At 35.2% G+C, this 20916-nt stretch overlaps 2 protein-coding genes, 1 long non-coding RNA gene and 2 other non-coding genes across 7 annotated transcripts; 2 read left to right on the top strand and 3 right to left on the bottom strand.

Moving 5' to 3' along the window:
- Window positions 1-1514: 1514 nt before the first annotated feature.
- On the bottom strand, window positions 1515-3948 carry LOC123257884 (chaperone protein HscA-like). Its single transcript, XM_044717854.1, has one exon. It carries the CDS (start codon window positions 3624-3626, stop codon window positions 1878-1880), a length of 1749 nt encoding a protein of 582 aa, XP_044573789.1. The 5' UTR covers window positions 3627-3948; the 3' UTR covers window positions 1515-1877.
- A 1508-nt stretch (window positions 3949-5456) lies between these two features.
- On the bottom strand, window positions 5457-7434 carry LOC123257883 (DNA repair protein RadA-like). Of its 3 annotated transcripts, XR_006507935.1 has the most exons (4): window positions 6913-7430; window positions 6730-6851; window positions 6601-6665; window positions 6464-6538 (listed from the first exon to the last, which is right to left on the bottom strand). XR_006507935.1 is itself a non-coding variant. In XM_044717853.1 (2 exons), exons 1-2 carry the CDS (start codon window positions 6947-6949, stop codon window positions 5941-5943), a joined length of 948 nt encoding a protein of 315 aa, XP_044573788.1. In that variant the 5' UTR covers window positions 6950-7434; the 3' UTR covers window positions 5457-5940. The 3 variants fall into 3 exon arrangements, 1 of the variants encoding a protein (XP_044573788.1); XR_006507934.1 differs by having other exon boundaries at window positions 6601-6851; window positions 6913-7431; XM_044717853.1 differs by having other exon boundaries at window positions 5457-6851; window positions 6913-7434.
- A 319-nt stretch (window positions 7435-7753) lies between these two features.
- LOC123257882 lies at window positions 7754-17685 on the top strand. Its single transcript, XR_006507933.1, has 3 exons — window positions 7754-7901; window positions 7964-8017; window positions 17152-17685. It is a non-coding gene; the product is annotated as an uncharacterized LOC123257882 (long non-coding RNA).
- Window positions 13633-13706, bottom strand: Trnam-cau. Its single transcript has one exon. It is a non-coding gene; the product is annotated as a tRNA-Met (tRNA).
- Trnag-gcc lies at window positions 14982-15054 on the top strand. The gene has a single exon. It is a non-coding gene; the product is annotated as a tRNA-Gly (tRNA).
- Window positions 17686-20916: the final 3231 nt, after the last annotated feature.

Raw genomic sequence — 20916 nt, 5'->3', positions numbered from 1 at the left:
ATTTTTATTTGTATGGACTTGATTCACAAAAGCTATCATACGCAAAACCAGATGCGATTGTTATGCACCCAGGGCCAATAAACAGAGGGATTGAGATTAGCAGCGATGTAGCAGATTGTGTTATTTTACAGCAAGTAGAATTTGGATTGGCAATACGTAAGGCAGTGTTGCACTATTATAGGCCTTGCTAATATTAAAAGATGCTACACAACTAATGCAAAAAGGGGGGGCATGAAATGACAAGGCTTGTAAATGGTTTGAGAATGGCCATTAAGATGTTAAGGCCGAGGATATGGTGTGGAAGTTTTTACGAAAGCCTGAAGTCAATCAACAACCTTGCAGAACGGCAAATTAGACGGCTATCGTAAAAACAGCTTTTTCACCTGGTCGGAACATGGAGAAAGATTTGTGGAAAGAATGTTGTCGATATTTTTGACATCACGTCTCAATGGCCAAAATCCCTTCCAAAAGTTACGACTGCTTAGTTCTTTATTCATTCTCACAATCCGTGAACGGTTACAACCTGGATTCCAGTGGGCTTTGTTGCATCGCTAGCTATGATGGATTAAAGATAAAAAAGATAGGGAATATCAGTAGCTTATTATTCTGGTATTTATAACAAGAACGGTCAATGAATACCTAAATTTGAGTAAAAGAAATTTCACTACCATTTACCAATCCGGCTAAAATTCAAGAATTTCAATGCTTTAGCTATTTTCAATAGAATTAAATTTATTAATATAAATAACAAATTACTATTCTTAAATTTGATCAGATTGATTGCAAAAAAACAAGATTTTCAATAGGTTGCTTATAATCCTAACTATAGTTAGCCTTTCATAAGTAGCGATGCAACAAAGCCATTCCAGTGTCAGCTACTTTCATAACACCATATTACCTTAACAAAAGCAAATGTTCGTACAGATGTGCATCAGCTACTTTCATCTGCCACCTGCAAATTGCAATGTTCGTACAGTTATGTGTCACGCTACTTGGATGACACCGTTGAAAGAAATGAACCAAAATCGTTTTGAATAGAGGAATAACATTCACAAATAAAATTTCATATTACCATTTTTTAATTTATGTATTATAATAAGCTTAATTTATAAGAAAAACAAAGTTGGAAGAACTAAGCAAAAACTGGGTGATAAGAACGGGAAGATTTTTATCTTCATTGTTTTTTTTACTGTTGATTGCGCTGTCAATACGTAGTTTTTTATTCGAGCCATTTCATATACCTTCTGGTTCAATGAAAAGCACCCTACTTGAAGGGGATTACATTTTTACTAGTAAATATTCATACGGTTACAGTAAACACTCCTTTCCATTTTCTCCAAACATTTTTAGCGGCAGGATTTTTTATACCCCTCCAAAGCGTGGCGACATAGTAGTTTTCAAACCCACAAGAAATGACAGCATCAGGTTTGTTAAGCGAGTAATAGGAACACCAGGTGACAAAGTGCAAATGATAGAGGGAGAATTATACCTAAATGATCAGAAAGTAAAGCGAAGGCAAATTGAAAGTTTTTTTGATTATGAGTCAAATCGTAACATACCAAGATATATAGAAACGCTTTTAAGTGGCAAGGAACATGAGATTTTGGTAGATGACATTTCTAATAAGCTATCATATAACACTCCGGTTTATTATGTACCTAACGATCAATTTTTCGTTATGGGAGACAATAGAAATAATTCTTTAGATAGTAGGTTTCCTGAAGTTGGTTTTGTACCAATGGAAAATATCATTGGGCGTGTAAGCATAGTTGGTTTATCATTTAAATTAGGAAAGGTCGATTGGTTACCATTTAATTTCAGGTTACATGTTGCTTTGAGATTAAATAGGGTATTGCACAAGGTTGTGTAAGCTTTTTCTACCTATTTGTTAATTCACACAACTCTAAAGAAGAATTTTCTAACTCGGCGATAGTGTTGTTAATTTCATTCAAGTCATTGCCTTGTAAAGCGTTTTTTGCATTTTGTAATAGGTTTTTCAACTTTTGATCAGTGGAAAGGTTATTATTGTTTTCAACCAAGTGTATGAGTTTATTTCCATTAATTTTAGCGCCTGCAAGGGAACGAGCCTTCATATCCTCGTCAAAGCTGTTTATTGACTGGTCAACCATATTTTGAATATCAGCTTCACTCAAGCCAAAACTTGAATTTACTTCAACTGTCTGCTCGATTCTGGTGGTTTTTTCTCTTGCAGTAACAGTCAAGATTCCGTCAACGTTAACTGTGAATTCTATTTCAACTCTTGCAGAACCTGCAGGCAGTGGCGGTATACCTTTTAGTTCAAACTGCGCTAGAGATTTGTTATCCTCTATCATTTCACGTTCTCCCTGACAAACATGAATTTTCATTGCTGTTTGCCCATCAACATAAGTTGTAAACTCTTTTATCTCTGAAACTGGTAGTGGCGTATTTCTTGGTATGATTTTTTCAACTATGTCTCCCATAGTTTCTATGCCAAGTGATAAAGGTAGAACATCCAGGAGAATATTTCTATCTTTTGAGCTCGAAATTAAATCATGAGCCTGCAGAGCTGCCCCAATGGCAACTGCTTTATCCGGATCCACGTCATTTAGTACTTTATTTCCAAAGAGTTTGACTAGTGAATTTTGAACCAATGGTGTTCTAGTTGCACCACCAACTAAAATTACTCCTTTTATATCGTCAATTTTAAGATCTATATCGCTTATAGTACGAGTGACTATATTGATAGTCCTATTAACTAAAGGACTTATTGCCTGCTCGAATTCTTCTCTGGTAATTTCACATTCAAATGGCTTGCCGTTAATGCTGAATTCAAAAATGCCTGAGGTGTTTTTGCTCAGGTATTCTTTTACAATACGTGATTCGATAAGTAAGGAATTTAGTTGCTTAGCCGTCTTTTCTCTATACTTATCAATCACAATTGAACTCAGCAAATGATCAAAATCATCACCGCCGAGTTTGGTGTCACCACCAACCGCAAGAACTTGAAACACTCCTTGATGCAATTTCAATATCGAAATATCAAATGTTCCACCACCAAGGTCATAAACTGCATATATTCCACTGCTATTGTTCTTTTCAATGGAGTAAGAAAGCGCTGCAGCGGTTGGCTCGTTAACGAGGCGAAGAACTTCTATGCCAGCTAATTTTGCCGCATATTTAGTTGCGTTACGTGCTGAATCGTCAAAGTAAGCTGGCACAGTAATCACTGCTTTTTTTACTTCCAGTCCCTTAGACTTTTTTACCCTCTCACATAAAGCTTTTAATATCTCAGCAGAAATCTCAATAGGAGTAAGATACTTTTCCTCTGCGCATTTTATTCTAATAACTTTTTCGCTTTCATGATCTATTTCAAAATTGAGGCCTTCTTTATTTAATTCTTCAACACTTTTACCCATTAAACGCTTTATTGAGTAGATTGCATTTTGACCGACATCGTAGCCAGTTTTCAATGTATTATTTTCATATGAAAGAGCAGAAGGCAGCAGTTCTCTTCCTTGTTCATCTTTAAATATCTCCACGTTACCAGCTTTATTTACCATAGCAATCAAAGAATTGGTAGTACCAAGATCTATACCAAAAACTACTTCACTTGAATTTGGTTCAGAAATTTGAATTGGTTGCATTCTTTTTCACCTCCTCAAATGACTTATATAAATATTTCAATCTTAAGACTTGTGTAGCAGCTCCATCAAAATTCTTTACAGCAAAAGTGTTAATTAGGTTTTTAACGCAATCTTTTATTTTTTCATCAATCATCCTGCTTGCAAATTGTAGATCGTCGCAGTCCAGCAAATACTCTCTTATTTCCATTGATTCACTTAATATTTCAGAATTTAAGTGGTCCTTTTGGCTTTTCACATCAAAAAAATCCAGCAAATGCTCAGCACGTTCTAGTGGTGACTTTAGCACTTGATAAGCTCTGTTAATATTTTCCATGTTTTGGGACTGTCTTTCATTTATATCAGTCCTGCTTAGCTCAATATATTTTTTCTCTAACTCATCAAAACTGATATTGAAAGCTGGTTCAATTTCAAACAATGCAAAATAGTTGCTAGACATGAAAACTCTCTCCACAACCACATTTTCCTTTCTCATTAGGATTTTTGAAAACAAAACCCGATGAAAATTTTTCTTCTACATAATCCATTTCAGAGCCAAGAATAAACATGACGGATTTTGGGTCGATCAACACTTTAACTTTTTGGCCATCACTACAGTTTTCCTCAATTATCGACTCTAAAGGACGAGTATCATATGCATATTCAATATCATATTTTAAACCAGAACATCCTTTTTGCTTAATTAGCACTCTTATTCCTATTGCTTCTTCCGGTTTCTCAAGGTTAGTATGCTTCTTTTGGTCCAATAAATACCTTATCCTTTCTACTGCTTCCGCAGTTATAGTGATAAGTTTTTTATTCTTTTTTACAGTTTCACCTCCGCCTACTTCTTGATATTCACCCATGTTCGTAGCTTCTTAATTCTTTTGTTTACTTTGATAGTCATGAATAGCAGCCTTTATAGCATCTTCAGCAAGTACCGAACAGTGTATCTTCACTGGAGGTAAAGACAACTCTTCCACTATTTGAGTATTCTTTATCTGTGTAACGTCACTGATGGTTCTTCCCTTTATCATCTCTGTTAACAAGGAACTTGAAGCAATGGCAGAACCGCAGCCAAAAGTTTTAAATTTTGCATCTTCAATAACACCTTTGTCATTGACCTTTATCTGCAATTTCATTACATCACCGCACGATGGTGCACCAACTAGACCAGTGCCAACATTTGGATCATTTTTATCCAGAGAGCCAACATTTCTTGGATTTTCGTAATGATCTAAAATTTTCTCATTATAACTCATAAAATTACCTGTGAACCGCTATTCTACATTATAACATATTTAGGTTAAAAACTAAAGAAAAATGCACTAGCAAACAGTATATTTTACTCACAAAATATATGGGTTACGAGTGTATTTACTTTACAAATACACGTAGTGCATGTCATTCTCTATATTGTAATTAAAAAGGAGTATTCCCTTGAGTTTATTTGGTAACCTTTATAAAGGCTTGTTAAAAACTTCTTCTCGCTTTAGCGACGGAGTGAAAAGTATTTTTTCTGGCAAAAAAAAATTAGATCAGTCGCTTTTAGATGAGCTAGAAGAATTGCTAATTAGCATGGACATTGGTCATAAAACTTCTAAGTTGATTATCGATAGGCTCACAAGCATCAAATTTGACAAGGAAGTTGAGTATAATATTATCACGCAGCAATTAGTGAATGAAATAGAAGCTATATTAAATCCAGTCGTGCAGCCGTTAATTTTAAATAAAAAACCACATATAATAATGGTATGCGGAGTAAACGGTAATGGTAAAACCACGACTATAGGTAAGCTTGCATATAAATATAAGGAGATGAGAAAATCCGTTATGCTTGTTGCGTGTGACACATTTAGAGCTGCTGCTAGTGAGCAATTAAACATTTGGGCAGAACGTTCTGATTGCTTGATTGTTACTGGAGAGTACGGTAGCGACTCTGCAAGTGTGGCATATAGAGCTGTAAGTCAAGCTATAAAGGATAACGTTGATGTTGTTCTAATTGACACAGCAGGAAGGCTGCAAAATAATGTGAACCTTATGGAGGAGTTATCAAAAATATATAGAACGATAAAGAAATTGGATGGTACTGCCCCTCATGACGTTATTTTAGTTCTTGATGCAACTACCGGCCAAAATGCTTATAGCCAATTAGAAGCATTTAGCAAAATGGTTAATGTTACCGGGCTAATCGTAACAAAGTTAGATGGCACTGCTAAGGGCGGAGTGGTAATTGGACTTGCAGAAGCTTATAAGATAAAGTTACATGCTATAGGAATTGGCGAAAATATAGAGGACTTAAGGGAGTTTACTAGCAAAGAATTTGCTGAAGCGTTATTTAATTGTAATTAAAAATTTCTCTTAATTCCCTTACGTGACCAAGCTTAATTATCTCAATATCATGAGAAGAGTAATTACCATTTTTAGGCATAATTGCTTTTTTGAATCCTAACTTTTGTGCTTCTTTTAGTCTGAGATCAGCATGCGAGACATTCCTAATTTCTCCTGAAAGTGCAACTTCACCGCAGATTATTGAAGAAGTTGGCAGCGGTAAATTTACTACACTTGAAATAAGGGAAGCAGCAACAGCAAGATCAGCCGATGGTTCCTGTATTTTGAGTCCCCCTGCAATGTTTAGGTATACCTCTTTATCATGCAAAAACATTTTGCAACAAGCATTTAGCACCGCGATGATCATAGCCAATCGATTAATATCCCACCCAACTACTGCCCTTCTTGGGGTTGCCATATTAGTCCCTGCTATTAATGCTTGCACTTCCATTAAAATTGGTCTTGAACCTTCAATTCCTGCAAATACGGCGCTGCCAACTACTTCTCTGTCATGGGCCATCAGAAACAATGATGATGGGTTATCAACAGGCACAAGTCCTGCTTCAGACATCTCAAAAACACCAATTTCATTTGCAGGGCCAAATCTATTTTTAATAGTGCGTAAAATGCGATATTGATTACTATTTTCACCTTCAAAATATAATACCGTATCCACCATATGCTCCAAAGTTTTAGGTCCAGCTATTTGTCCATCCTTAGTTATATGGCCAACTATTAAGAGGGAAATACCATATTGTTTCGCAAGAATAGTTAATTCATGTGCGCAAGTGCGGACCTGAGTTACAGTGCCTGGTGCCGATGTAATTCTGCTATCATACATTGTTTGTATAGAGTCAATTACTAAGAATTTAATACTTTTATTTTCCTTTATTGTTGCTACTACATCAGTTAAAGACACTGTAGATAAAAGCTTAATTTTAGGTTCATTTATCTTAAGACGCTTTGCTCTGAGACTCACCTGCTCTAAAGATTCCTCGCCAGATACATAAAGACATTCAAAAGAGGAAAGTTGCACAACATTAGCTGCAATTCTAAGCAAAAGGGTAGATTTCCCAATTCCAGGTTCGCCACCAATTAAAATGCTAGCACCTTGAACGATACCCCCACCAAAAACTCTATCTAATTCTTCTATTCCTGTTAAAAAACGACTTGGAGTGATAATTTCGCTACCCGATAACGTCTTTATTAAAATTGGCGCAGATATACTTCTTTTGCCCGTTTTTACTGCTATTTCCTCAACAACTGTATCCCAATTGTCACATGCAATACACTTCCCTACCCACCTACCAGTGCTGTGACCACAGGATTGACATACATATACAGTTTTCATCAAAGCCAAAATTATTTTGTTGTAATTGTAATAAAAATTAGCTGAATATGCGAAGTAAATCTATAGCTAACCCAAGAAAGGGTTCCCTATGTCATACCGCGATTCATTCGCGGTATCTCTAGATCCCGCTAACAAGTAGCGGGATGACGGTTGTCGTTTAGCCATAAATATTAAGAAATTTACCAAATAAAAAAAAGGCAAAAGAAGCCCTGGGGTTATTATCTGCTTTAAAATATTGGCGTTTTTTATGTTTTAAACGCTTGACAAGCGAAATTCAGCTGCTTTTAATTGCAACTAACTTACGCTGCAAATGTTTAAGAAATTTACTAAGCAGAAAAAAAGACAAAGAATCCCCGAGTTAGCTAGTCTTTTACTATCTCTGTCGAGTATTGGCATTTTTTGATGTCTTGTAACGCTTTATAAGCGCGTTCAGCTTATTTAGATAAAAATCTAGATGTAGATGAAGTTTTGTAAAGACATACAGTATCTATATACTGCAAAAAATTGAACATAAGACGCCGATACATTAAGTAATCCTTACCTTTTAATCTGCAGATTGGCGAAAGCAAATACAATAGCTTCAGTTTCATGATAAGTGGGCTGGCGGAGTTTGTCAAGTAAGTTTTTTGTTTCTATTCCCAATGTTATATGGTTATGTAATACCAATTCTCATTACTAGTGAATCAAATAAGCGGCATTGCAGAGTTTTTTAATTGTGGAGTGAGAAAGAGAGGTAATAAATTTGCACAAAGCGCTCTCAAGCAAAGCAATTGTGTCGTAGATTTTGTTACGCAAAATGTTCTGTTTTATATATAACCAAAACCTCTCAACAGGATTGAGGTCAGGTGAGTATGGTGGTAGGTATATAATGTCGATATTTTTAGGTACTTTTAAATTTTTTGACTTATGCCAACTAGCACAATCCATGATAAGAAATGCCTCCCTTGTTCCTAAATATTGTGACATCTGCTCAAGGAATATATTCATACAATCAGTATTGACGTTTGAGCTAGAACTTTCTCCATTTCTGGGATTAACTGCACTATAGAGATAAAAATTTTGCCTACCTAGTTTTACCTTAACCTGTGTCCTAATGCCTTTTTTAAACCACCCGTGTCCAATCTTTGAATGTGTGCCAAACCGCGATTCATCGAAGAAAAATAGCTCTTTTTCAGGATACATGACAATAGTTTCATTAAGATTTTTTTTTAAATTCCTCTTGTTTACTTTTATCTTGTCCGTTATGCACTGGTCTTGGTGTGATATATGAGAATTTCATTCTTTGCATATTACGGTGTACTGTAGATTTGCTGATATTCAAACCAAACTTTTCTTGAATTCTTATTTTCATTTCTTTTATAGTAATATTGGGGTTTTCCTCTATCCACACCTCAACTTGTTCACGTTGACTTTGATTCAATATAGTTTTTCTACGGCGTTGAGGCGGAGCAAATAATTTTTCTTCTCTGCCAAATTTTAGGTCATGCAGTAAGTGCCTTTCTTGAAATGCAGCATATCTTTGCTACGGCTGTTATACTGTGCTTTTTTGCTGCAATTACAGCATTTAGTTTTTTTGCAACATATGCGTTATTTCTTACTTTCTTCAGCATTTCTTTTGCTGATTCCACCACTTTTTCATCCAATAATTTTGATCTTAATGCCATTTAAACCTCGCTACTTTACTTACTTCAGTATGGCTTTTTTTCTATTATTGTCTATCCGTTACTTGTGTAGCGGGAATTGGTATAAGAGGTTGTCCGGAAACTAGTAAATTCAAGCATATTCCCTCTTTAACATAACCCTACTCATAGCTAGGTATATGAAATTCTCAGTGGATGTTGTGAGTAAATCATACTCCTTCGATAGCCTTCTATTCCTATTAACCCAAGCAAAAGTCCTTTCTACAACCCATCTTCTTGGCTGTACTTTAAACCCTTGTTCTCTTGTTGGTAGTAGCTCAGGTGGCGTATCTTTGTGCACCCAAAATCTACATGGAGGCCTTTTAACAATTTCAATATCTATGTCATATTCTTCCTTTATGTGATTCTTTAAATTTCTTCCTTGGTATCCCATGTCAGCCCACATTTTTTTAACTTTAGTATATTTTGTTCTCATATTGTTTAATGCTATTTTAATACCATCTCTATCATTTTCGTTAGCAGCGCCTACGTAACAACCTAGTATAAAACCCTGAGTGTCTGTAATTATATGCCTTTTTCTACCCTTTACTTTTTTACTTCCATCATAGCCTTTGATCCCCCCTTTTCTGTAGTCTTTACAGATTGACTATCTACTATACAGGCACTCGGCTGCTCATTCCTTCCTATTTTTCTTCTACTATATTTTGTAATTTCATAATTCATTTTCTCAAAAATTCCCTGCTTCTTCCATTGCCTGAACTGCTCATACACAGTCTTCCATAGCGGAAAATCATTTGGTAAATACCGCCATTGACACCCTGTACGCAATACATAGAAAATTGCTTCTAATATTTCTCTTTTGCTATACTTTGGCGGCCTTCCTCCTTTCTTGTATGATACTCTGAAGTGTTTTTCTATTCTTGCCCATTCCCTTTCGCTTAGATCTGTTGGATACTTTTTTCTCATCTTTACCCCGTACTAAAATTTCAGATATTATAGCCTTTTACTTGTTTCCGGACAACCTCTAAGAAGTCTAATAGCAAATTTTTAAGTTCCTCTTTAACCAACGGGCTCTCATGAGGAGAGGAGAGTAAAGATCTTCTTCCATAGATATCTTAACACTTTTTTCTTCTTCTACAGTTGGCGGACGAGTAAGAAAGTGAATCTTTGGTGCACCACTAATTATTGCCATTGGTGTTTGCTCCGCCCCTTCCCCCATAACTAAAACAGCAGATGTTGCCAGTGCATCAAGAAGATTGACTTGTGTTACTTGCAGTGGTTGATTATAAAGATCTAGCTTGCCTATATAGGAATAAAGTGGTTCAAATCCACACCAACCAAGAGCAACGCCCGTAACCCCACGACGCATAGGTGTTACATTACTATCTGTAATCAAAATACCAAGATGTTTTATGCAGTGTTTTGTCTTGAGATAGTTCCATATTGATAGAGCTGTTTTCTGAACATCCTTTGGGTATAAAATATACATTTCATTACCATTTGATTCATCAATACCAGCAGATGGAATTAAGATATTGTCTTTAATCGTTAAATAGATGCCGTAAGAATTATGGTCTACACCAACAATTGCATCAGCTTCTCTTTTGATTAGCTCTTCTTTAGAACAAGCAGTTTTGCAAACCACTTGTTTTTGACAAACAGAAATGATTTTTGATGTGATAGCAAGAACAACTTCCTCTCCTAGCAACTCTGAAACATAGCGATCAAGAACCTGCTCTAATACTTCTCCACATTCAATGCGGTGGGTATAAATTGCTTTAACATGCATATTAACGTGTTAGCCTACATATAGTATAATCTTTCGTTTTGGTGAGAATAGTTTTATGCCATCCATCAAGAAGTGTTAAGTTGAAATATACATCACCTTTATAGGGTTTGTAAATTTCTGTCATGATGAACTCTGAAATTAGATTATATTCTAAAAAAAGATGCGCTATTTGTGCTCCACCAATCACAAAGATTTGAGGGTAACTCCAATTACTTTGGATTGACAAAAACTCTTGCATAGAAGAAATAATAGTGCATTTTACTCCTCTGTTAAAACAAGAATTTAATTTGTCACGAGAAAAAACAATAGGAATACGATTCCCTAATATGTCTTGAGGCATAGTTTCAAATGTCTTTCTCCCCATAACAATAACTTGTTTGTCAGTCACCTGACGAAAATGATCTAACTCACTTGGATAATGCCAGGGCAATCCATTATTTATTCCAATTACCCCCTTGGGATCAACAGCCATAATTCCGATAACTAGCATCCCTGTAAAGCAGCTTGAGCTACAAAAAATCGCATGTGATCACGCACATTATGCACTCGAAGGAAATCAACCTTGTTGTGCAATGCAGATGATAAAGCAATTGTTTCTAAATCTCGGTTAAAGACAGGTTCTGTAGAAAAAGAAGAAATAAATGACTTTCTAGAATGACCAACCAGAACTTTGCAGCCAAAATTTTGTAACGTTTCTATACTGCGTAAAATCTGGATATTCTGGTACATAGATTTGCCAAAACCAATACCAGGATCAATAATGATCGAGCTTTGATCAAAACCTAGAGCTAGTAATCTATTAATGTTCCTTTCTGCCCAATTATTTATGGTATCAATTGGATCAATGTCACTTGGGATAATGTTGTCACTATGTGGTGGTATGGAGAGTGAATGCATAATAACGATACTACATCCACTGCTAGCAATCGCTTTTAAGGTATTATCATCTAGATCTCCCTTCTGATCGTTTACCCAGGCAATGTTGTAGTGCTCCAAAACATTCAAAATAACATCTGGCCAGAAACTATCAATGCTGACTTTAATGTCACCAACTTTCATATACTGATTGAGATTATCAAGCACTGGTTTTAAGCGTGCATATTCTGCTTTTGGAGTTTGTATTGAGGAGCCAGGTCTTGTTGATTGAGCACCAAGTTCAACTATGCTTGCACCATCTGATAACAGCCGCAGTGCCTGCTTGGTTGCTTGATCTGCATCATAATAAAGACCACCATCTGAAAATGAATCAGGAGTAATATTAACAATACCTACAAGCTCTGGTGAAAGCGTAAAACTCCTTAAAAAGCAATCCTTAATGTTAGGGTTAATAGTACCAAACGTTTTGTTAACTACTGCCATGGGACTCAGCATTGCCATCAAGTGAAGCAAAAATGGTCTGTTTATCAATTCTGGGTGAGGAATCTTAAGGTAGGGTGTATCAAGTGTCAGGTCATCCCATAACAAAATATCCAAATCAATAACGCGAGGTGCCCATTTTTCATAGACCTGCAGACGGCCAATGTCACATTCAATTTGTTTAAGGCCCTTTAACAGCTCTTCAGGAGAAGAAGAACAACTTCCATACACAACCATATTTAGAAATGGCCTGTCCCACCCAGGTGGAGCATCATTTGGTAAAATAGCCTTAGTTTCCAGAATAATTGAAGATTTTAAATTTTTAAAATAGCGTTCCTGCAGTAACTGAGCAGCCTTTTGTAAATGGGAAAAGCGATTCCCCATATTTGAGCCAATAGAAATGTAAATCATTCTTGCAACGCATTACGATAAGTAAAGAAAACACCTCCATGCACACTGGGGACAGGTGGTGCAACTTTGTGAATAGTTACGCCTATAGAAGAAATAATAAGCTTTTTTTGCATCACAAGGTTATTAATGGTCCTGTATATATCATGAGTTAAATGCTCGATTAAGTTGAATTGCTTGCTTTGAACGAGAGATTGAATACTCTGAACTACCTCCAAGTAGCATATAGTATCCTCAAGCCGGTCAGTTGTAAGTCCTAAAGGGGGGGATTTAAAGGTAAAATCAATATTAACACTAACTAATTGAGAATGATACTTCTCTTCTGCACTATAGCCTAAATGAACCCAAAGCCGTAAGTCAGATATAAGAAGATTACATGCAGACATTGCATTCCAACATCACTGAGTTTAAGCTACTTACAACTACTAACACACGCTAGCATTCATCATTCCATCAAGAAAACCCCACAAGAGCCTTGCTCCCTTTTGAGCACCCTGCATAACTTTATCTTGCTCTTTTTCATCTAGATCTTCAATAAGATTTGCACATTCCTCAGAATGCCATTCATCAGCATGCATATGGACCGTAAAAAATTGAAGAGAACGCTCATCACTTATTGAATAGTGTTTTTTTAAACCTTCAATTTTAGACTTAGAAACCTCTGGAGTTTGACGTTCATAAGCATAAAGTGCACCCAAACCGGAAGCAAAACCTGATCGTACAATATCAAAGTAACCATCAACTAACTCCTGTGTCTCTTTAATCTGTGCATCCTTATGGAGATCAGACCGTGTTACACCAAGCCCTTCAGCAAAACGTTTCCATAACTCTGGGTGATTTTCATCACCTTGTTCTTCTTCTATCAAATTACCAAGCAAAACCTGTCGCATTTTTAAATCTGGGCACAAAAAATGTATACCACTGATATAACGAGGAAACGCAGCAACATGGTGATAATACTCTTTAGCATAGGTTTGTAAAGCTTGCAAGCTTAAGCTTCCTGTATTCCATGATTGGTAGAATGGATGATTTAGTAAGTGCAACCCATCTAACTTATTATTCAAAGATTTAGTAAATTCCATTATTTCCTCTATTATATCAACATATAATTCATATACTATAGTTTTCTCATTGTTACGATCATGCTAACAATGGTGGGATTGGTAGGACTCGAACCTACGACCAATTCGTTATGAGCGAACTGCTCTAACCGACTGAGCTACAATCCCTTTTATCAATATTTATAATACACACAAAAGCAAATTTGTCTATTAGCTTATTTCACTATCAACCCAACTTGACAAATCATTTGTTGCACCAATTTTGCGTGCAATTTCCTTACCATCTTGAAATATGATTAAAGTGGGTATAGATTGCACTCCATACTTACTTGGCACTTCAGTCCCTTCATCTATGTCGAATTTGCAGATCTTAATCTTGCCTTTTCTATCCTTAGCCAATTGTTCTATACGTGGCATTAGACTTTTGCATGGCCCACACCATTCTGCCCAAAAATCTACCAGCACGAACCCTTTATAGTCAGTGACTTCAGATTTGAAATTTTGATCATTTACCGATGTAATATCATCACTCATAAAATACCTAAATTTTTGTAAAATATAGCGTATCTATTAGCAGTTAATCAACTAAATTCTTACCGCAGAGCTTGAAAAATTGCCCTAAAGTGTTTTGCACAAACAAAAAACTTCTATTACATCTGGTGGTTAAAGATATCCACGTTTTCCCAACCCATTAAGTCTAACTCAATACGAGTAGGAAGAAATTCAAAGCACTTTTGGGCCAATTCTTTTCTATTTTCACGTTCCAGCATTAAGTCTAGCTTTTCCTTTATCCTGTGGAGATACAAAACATCAGATGCAGCATAACTTTTTTGTTTGTCTGTTAAATTTTCATTTCCCCAATCAGAAGATTGCTGCTGCTTATTTAGTTTGGTATCAAGCAGCTCTAAGCACAACTCTTTTAAGCTATGATTATCTGTGTAAGTGCGAACTAAACGTGAAGCTATCTTTGTGCAATAGCACGGAAGTGCCCAAGTTTCCAAGTAATAACGTATTATGCTCACATCAAATCGCGCGAAGTGAAATATTTTAGTTATATTTTTATCCTCTAATATTTTTCTCAAATTTGGCGCTGTATAATCGTTCTTGAGTTGAACTAAGTGAGCGTTGCCATCATTAAAAGAGAGCTGCACAAGGCATAATCTATCTCTGCCATGAAGTAGCCCCATTGCCTCGGTATCAACAGCTATAGACCTTACATCATCTGGTATTGAACTAGCTGGCAAGTCGTCTTTATATAAAAATATTCCCATAAAGCTTTGTGGAATAATTAAAAACTTATGATAATCAAAAATAAGCCTTAAGTATACGAAAAGATCATAGAAGGAACCACGCAAATTTATGGGCTCTCACATTTTTCATGTACACGGGGTTTACAAATCGCTGTATATGCCTATAATTAAGTAAATTTAGGTTAATTTAATTGCGGGAGTAGCTCAGTTGGTAGAGCGCAACCTTGCCAAGGTTGAGGTCGAGGGTTCGAACCCCTTCTCCCGCTCTTTACTTTCAAAATCATTTCGTCAAAAATCCCTTGACAAACTCCGCTAGCCCCCTTATCATGAAACTGAAGCTATTGTATTTGCTTTCGCCAATCTGCAGATTAAAAGGTAAGGATTACTTAATGTATCGGCGTCTTATGTTCAATTTTTTGCAGTATATAGATACTGTATGTCTTTACAAAACTTCATCTACATCTAGATTTTTATCTAAATAAGCTGAACGCGCTTATAAAGCGTTACAAGACATCAAAAAATGCCAATACTCGACAGAGATAGTAAAATACTAGCTAACTTGGGGATTCTTTGTCTTTTTTTCTGCTTAGTAAATTTCTTAAACATTTGCAGCGTAAGTTAGTTGCAATTAAAAGCGGCTGAATCTCGCTTGTCAAGCGTTTAAAACATAAAAAACGCCAATATTTTAAAGCGGATAATAACCACGGGGCTTCTTTTGCCTTTTTTTTCATTTGGTAAATTTCTTAATGTTTGTGGCTGAACGACAACCGTCATCCCGCAGCGGGATCTCTTGTTAGCGGCTGAGATACCGCGAATGAATCGCGGTATGACGGTTCGCGGCGGCATGACGATAAGCTCGTCATCCCGCTACTTGTTAGCGGGATCTCTTGTTAGCGCCGCGGCGGTTGTAAGTTAAAAATATGTGTATCCGTTCAGGAGAGTGGTTTAAGAAACAATAGATAGGAGATTTTGGAAAGGATTGAGACCCCTTTGTTTCCAAGTTAAGTATAATGAAATTATCCGCTCAAGGAATGTATTTCCCCGCTTTGATTGTGTAAAATATGAGTTTTTGCGATAAACGACATAATGCCGAATTTGCCGTTCAGCGTGGTTATTTGTCAGCGGAATATTTTCTGGGTCATCTAAAAATTTCCACATCATTCTTTCAGATCTCAGAACATTTTTTGCAACTCGAGAGGCTCCAATTGCTTCAGGTAAACGAGATATCTCCTTCAAGTAATACTTTGTACGTTTTCTTAATTTTCTGGCACGTCTGACAAACCTCAAAACATCTATCTCACTTTTTAGTAAAGCTTTTTTTAGTGCAAATAATTCAGTGGCCACGTTTCTCAAGTAACAACCCAGAACTTTAACTTCAATATTCCAACTATGTGCTAATCTTTCAAAATCTCTTGATAAATGTGCCCAACAGATTTGCCTGTTTTTATCGGCAAAATAATTGTATGCTGCATACCTGTCAGTTATTACCAAGCTATTGCGATTGCAGAATTTACTATTTTGTAAAACTTTCATTCCTCTTGACTCTGTAAATTTTACAAAACTTGCCGTATTGCTTGCAAACATCCAACACCAAGCGAGTTTACCTTTGTTATAATGGCTCGTTTCATCAATATGTAGAACTTTACTCCTACTTATCTCTTGTTCGATCTGCTCATACATTTTTTTGCATTTTGAAGCAACTCTATGTTCACTATTTGATATGCTACCGACGCTTATGTTCAAATTGAAGATATCATTTACGACACTCGCTATTTCGCGTTTTGAATTTTTGTAGAATCCGCTGAACGCTGCAATTATTGACTTAACCCTTGGACCAAATGTATCTGGCGTAACACCTTCCGGTAACTTGCTACTTCTTCTCTTTCCGCATCTCCGACAACGGCCATGTTCTAACTGATATTCCACTACATAAGGCTTGATTTCTGGAAGATCAACTTTCTGATGAATATATGGTTTTTCACATATTGCAATTTCTCCTCCGCATTCGCAAGTATTAGGCAACTCTATCTTTACTACTTTATCTGCATCCATGTTGGCGCGAAAACTTCCTTTATGACCAACCTGACCGCCAATATTCCTTTCGCTTTTCGGCTTATTCTTTTTTATTTTATACAACTCTTTGGAACTTGGTATTGATGAATTTTTTGAGCTTAAACCGAGTCTTTCTCTTAACTCAGCATTTTCTATCTTTAAAGCCTTATTTTCTGCTTTTAAACTTTCATTCTCTTTTTCCAATCTTTCTATTTTTGCTTCTAACCTTTCTATTTTTTGCTGTAAATTTTTGCAAAGTTCTAAAAGGTTTACCATATTATTTCACTTTTGCTCTATGATTATCTTTTTAGATCACCTTGTCTACCTTATTCTGCCACTCCGCTGAACGGATACACAGCTTTTTCACCTGGTCAGAACGTGGGGAAAGATTCGTGGAAAGAATGTTGTCAATATTTTTGACATCACGTCTAAATGGCCAAAACCCCTTTCAAAAGCTACAGAATCTACTAGCTGTCACTGCTTAGTTCTTTATTCATTCTCACAATCCGTGAACGGTTACGAATTTCCTTCATGAAAAAAGAAGAGCCTGAAGGAACAAAAATCGAAGAGGATGAATCAAGAACATACCTTGCTTCTGGATTAAATAATACTCTTCATGGCAACATTTACCAGCTAAAATTGTTAATGTTATTTTTAAAGCGTGGACTAGATAAAAGCTACTCTTTTCGTTTGGCTACAGAGTAGAATAATGCTGAAAAATTTGATGATTTGGTTTTTATATGTAATAATTCAAAATCAAAAAAAATATATCGTTTTTTGCAAGCAAAACACAAGCAAAATAAGGAGGATAATAAAATTGGAATAAGCGATTTACTCACAAAAAATAAAGATGGTGAATTTAATTTGGCAAAGTATTTCATTTCCTACTTAAAGATTAAATACAATCAAGACTTTATCAATGGTGAACTGAAAGATTTTGTTATTTGTACCAACATTGATTTTGATCTAGATCAAAGCAGAACACAAGATGCAGTAAAAAAGTTGAAAGTGCAAAAAAAATAAAGGAAAGGAAATTTTGGTTGAAACAATTAAAGATAATGATGTCTTCTTTAAAGATGGCGGTGAGAGATATAAGCTTTCTTATGAAGTATATAACAATGTTACAAAAAATAATATCATAGAATTCAGTAGGATTATTCCTAGGATGTTTCTATGTTCCAAAAGAGGAAACTTAAATAACAAAATAAATACCCTTTTAATATACACAGAAGGCATTCTATAGCTAACTTAAGTAACCAGATACAACTATAACTTTTATTGTTTAATAACATTTGTGCCATTCTCTCTAACTTGAGCTTATGGTTTAAAGTACTTAATGACCAAGAGCATAATTATTACTACAAATAGGTGGTCTTAGGCTTTCAAGATGACTATTTACTTTCAGCGAATCGTCCAAATCATGCTCTATTTTTTGTGTTTTTATCTCGAATTTAAATCCTAATTTTTCGCAGAATTTTTGAAAATATTCTTTAATAACATCAAACAAGTTTCTACTTTCCCCTTTATAATTTTTTAGTTCCTTAGGAATAGTAAGTAATAATTTGCCATCTTTATAGGTTACACCATCTTGAGACTCAAGTACAAATTCAAGTGAAGTCGATAGATCGCATATTTTTTCTCCTGGGTTATCAAACTTCGTTACGAACACTAACATATCAGATTTTACTTTTGTACTGATTGGATCAGCACAATCAATACACATTGTTTTATTCTTGCTATATTCCCCTTTTAATCCATATTCCAAGAGTGAACTTTCAAGAATAGGGATGCTTACAGCAAATTCATACCCCGCTTGGTTACAATTAGTGATTATTTCTTCTAAAATAGGGTCATTCGGAACACTTGCTTCTGCGTATTGGAACATTTCCTTAAAGACTTCTTTTACAAATGGGCGATAGTTCTTATTCTCATCTCCTACTTTTAGTAATAGATGCAGATGCTCTCTTCCAGCATTGTAAAATCTCTCAAAATCTTTCCCATATGAGGTGGTTTTCTGATAATCAGGAATTTCAGAATTTTTGCAGTGACTTTTCCATAATTCACATAACGCATTATGTGCAAGTTCCTTTTCAAGATCCTTGAGGACTGAATCAACAAAAGCTCTACCATAATCTGTATCTATTTCTCTTTGTTTTTCTCTTGCGGTTTCACTACTGTATATATCATAACTATTAAAAAGGTTGCTTTTGCGATATTGAGCTCCTTCAATTAATGCAGAGGTTAAAACTGTATCTATAATTTTTCCATTAATAACAAAGTTCATTCTTGGAAAATCGAAATACATTGTTTCACCAGAGTTTGCTGATTTATTGCTCTCACCAGCCTTTAATTCACTAAAACCAAATTCTTTAATTTTAGCCTTCAATGTAACTATTGGATTTGCCTCACTCATACTCCCTCTTTCTTCAAAGTCAATTATACCATAAGAGTTATTAATAGATTATTGACAATATGTAAGCTTAACAAAGGCTTTACACTATCTGTATAATAAATACGCTAAGACAAAAATTTAGATCTAGAAAAGATAATTGAACTTTATTACATTCCATCTATAATAATTTAAAGTAGCAAGCCTCAAACTAGAAGCCTGCTATTACTTACTGGTTACTTTACATCAATTCTCTTGATATGTTTCTCCGACTTAGGTATGGTTACGTGCAATATTCCATCTGAAAAATTAGCAGACACTTTATCTTGCTCTACATTTACTGGAAGCTGAATAGACCTATAGAAAGATCCATAGTATCTTTCTCGATGGTAAAACTGCTTATCTTTTGACTCGTTATTACACGTCTTTTCACCCTTCACTATTAAGCTGTCGCTAGATATACTAATGTCTATGCTTTCTTTGGAAATACCTGGTAGCTCTAGTGAGAGACAATAGCTTTCTTTTGTTTCATAAAAATCGCAAGCTGGTAATAGACTACTACCTCTTCTGGAAAGCTCTGAGTCCCATCCTGTAAAGAAGCTATCAAATATGTTATCAACGGCTCTTTGTAGTCCTCTTACACTAAAGTTATCACATTTATTGTTTTTATTTGAATGAACTATATTACTCATGTTGTACCTCCTTTCACTAATATATGCATTACGTAATCATTCTACTTACTAATTTCAATCCTAAATCTAAAGTCAGAGCTTTTGTTAGATGTGAAAAGTTGTTCCAATTTACTATGACTTGATTATGAGAAAAAAATCTTATTTGGATTACCATGGGTAATGCTATAAACTAGATTAATTGTAGTACGTAGAGTTATTGCATTCCTCCCATTTCTGCGATTATTTTCTTCATCTTCATTTGATAAGTATTTTACTTTCCAAACTTACCTCCAATGATTTATTTAATATTCCCCAACTTTTAGTGCACTAAATTTGCTCATTTTTCCTTAACTTGACACGTATACTTTTTTGAATATTTCCATAAAACCTTTAAAATAATCTTTAAATTACTAAAGCCATTACTTAATGTTGAAAGTAGCTTGTTCTGCTATTTTTCCTTAACTTAAACGTACTGTACTTGAGATGTACTTGAGGTAATCACTACATTGTTAATATTAGTATTAGGATTACTGATGCTAAGAGGGTTACAAGCATCTATCAAAATTCTTAAGTCTTCGTTACTCAGGTAGCTAAATATTTTTTCAGTACAGTCATATGGTAACTCAGGAAAATTGTTAAAGAGAAAATGGAAAATTTTATTGCCTTGTTCAAGTAACTCTTTTCTTTCCATACCCTTTCTGAAATGACTTTCGATCATACTAGCATATATTGGAAATTTTGTTTTATAGTCGTCTGATTTTAAAACCTGCACTATATTTTCATTCCTCATATATATTGCTAATGAGCTTGTACCTTTTGCCAAGATATCATAAAATGAAATGTTAGGATTATTAATCTTCTCACTCTTCATCCTTGCTATTTCTTCCTCACATTCATCCTGAAAGCCACTTATTTCACCACTGATACTCATTGATAGTAAATTTTTTTCACTTACATATAAATTTGCGGTTTTCATTTTAACTATGTGGCGTTTAAGAGCTTCAGCAGTTACTTCA

The sequence above is a fragment of the Drosophila ananassae genome (assembly GCF_017639315.1).
Source record: "Drosophila ananassae strain 14024-0371.13 chromosome 4 unlocalized genomic scaffold, ASM1763931v2 tig00000073, whole genome shotgun sequence".
In the NCBI taxonomy this organism is placed as follows: Eukaryota; Metazoa; Arthropoda; class Insecta; order Diptera; family Drosophilidae; genus Drosophila; species Drosophila ananassae.
Note: the sequence above shows the minus strand (reverse complement) of the source record. Positions and strands in the feature narration are given on the sequence as shown.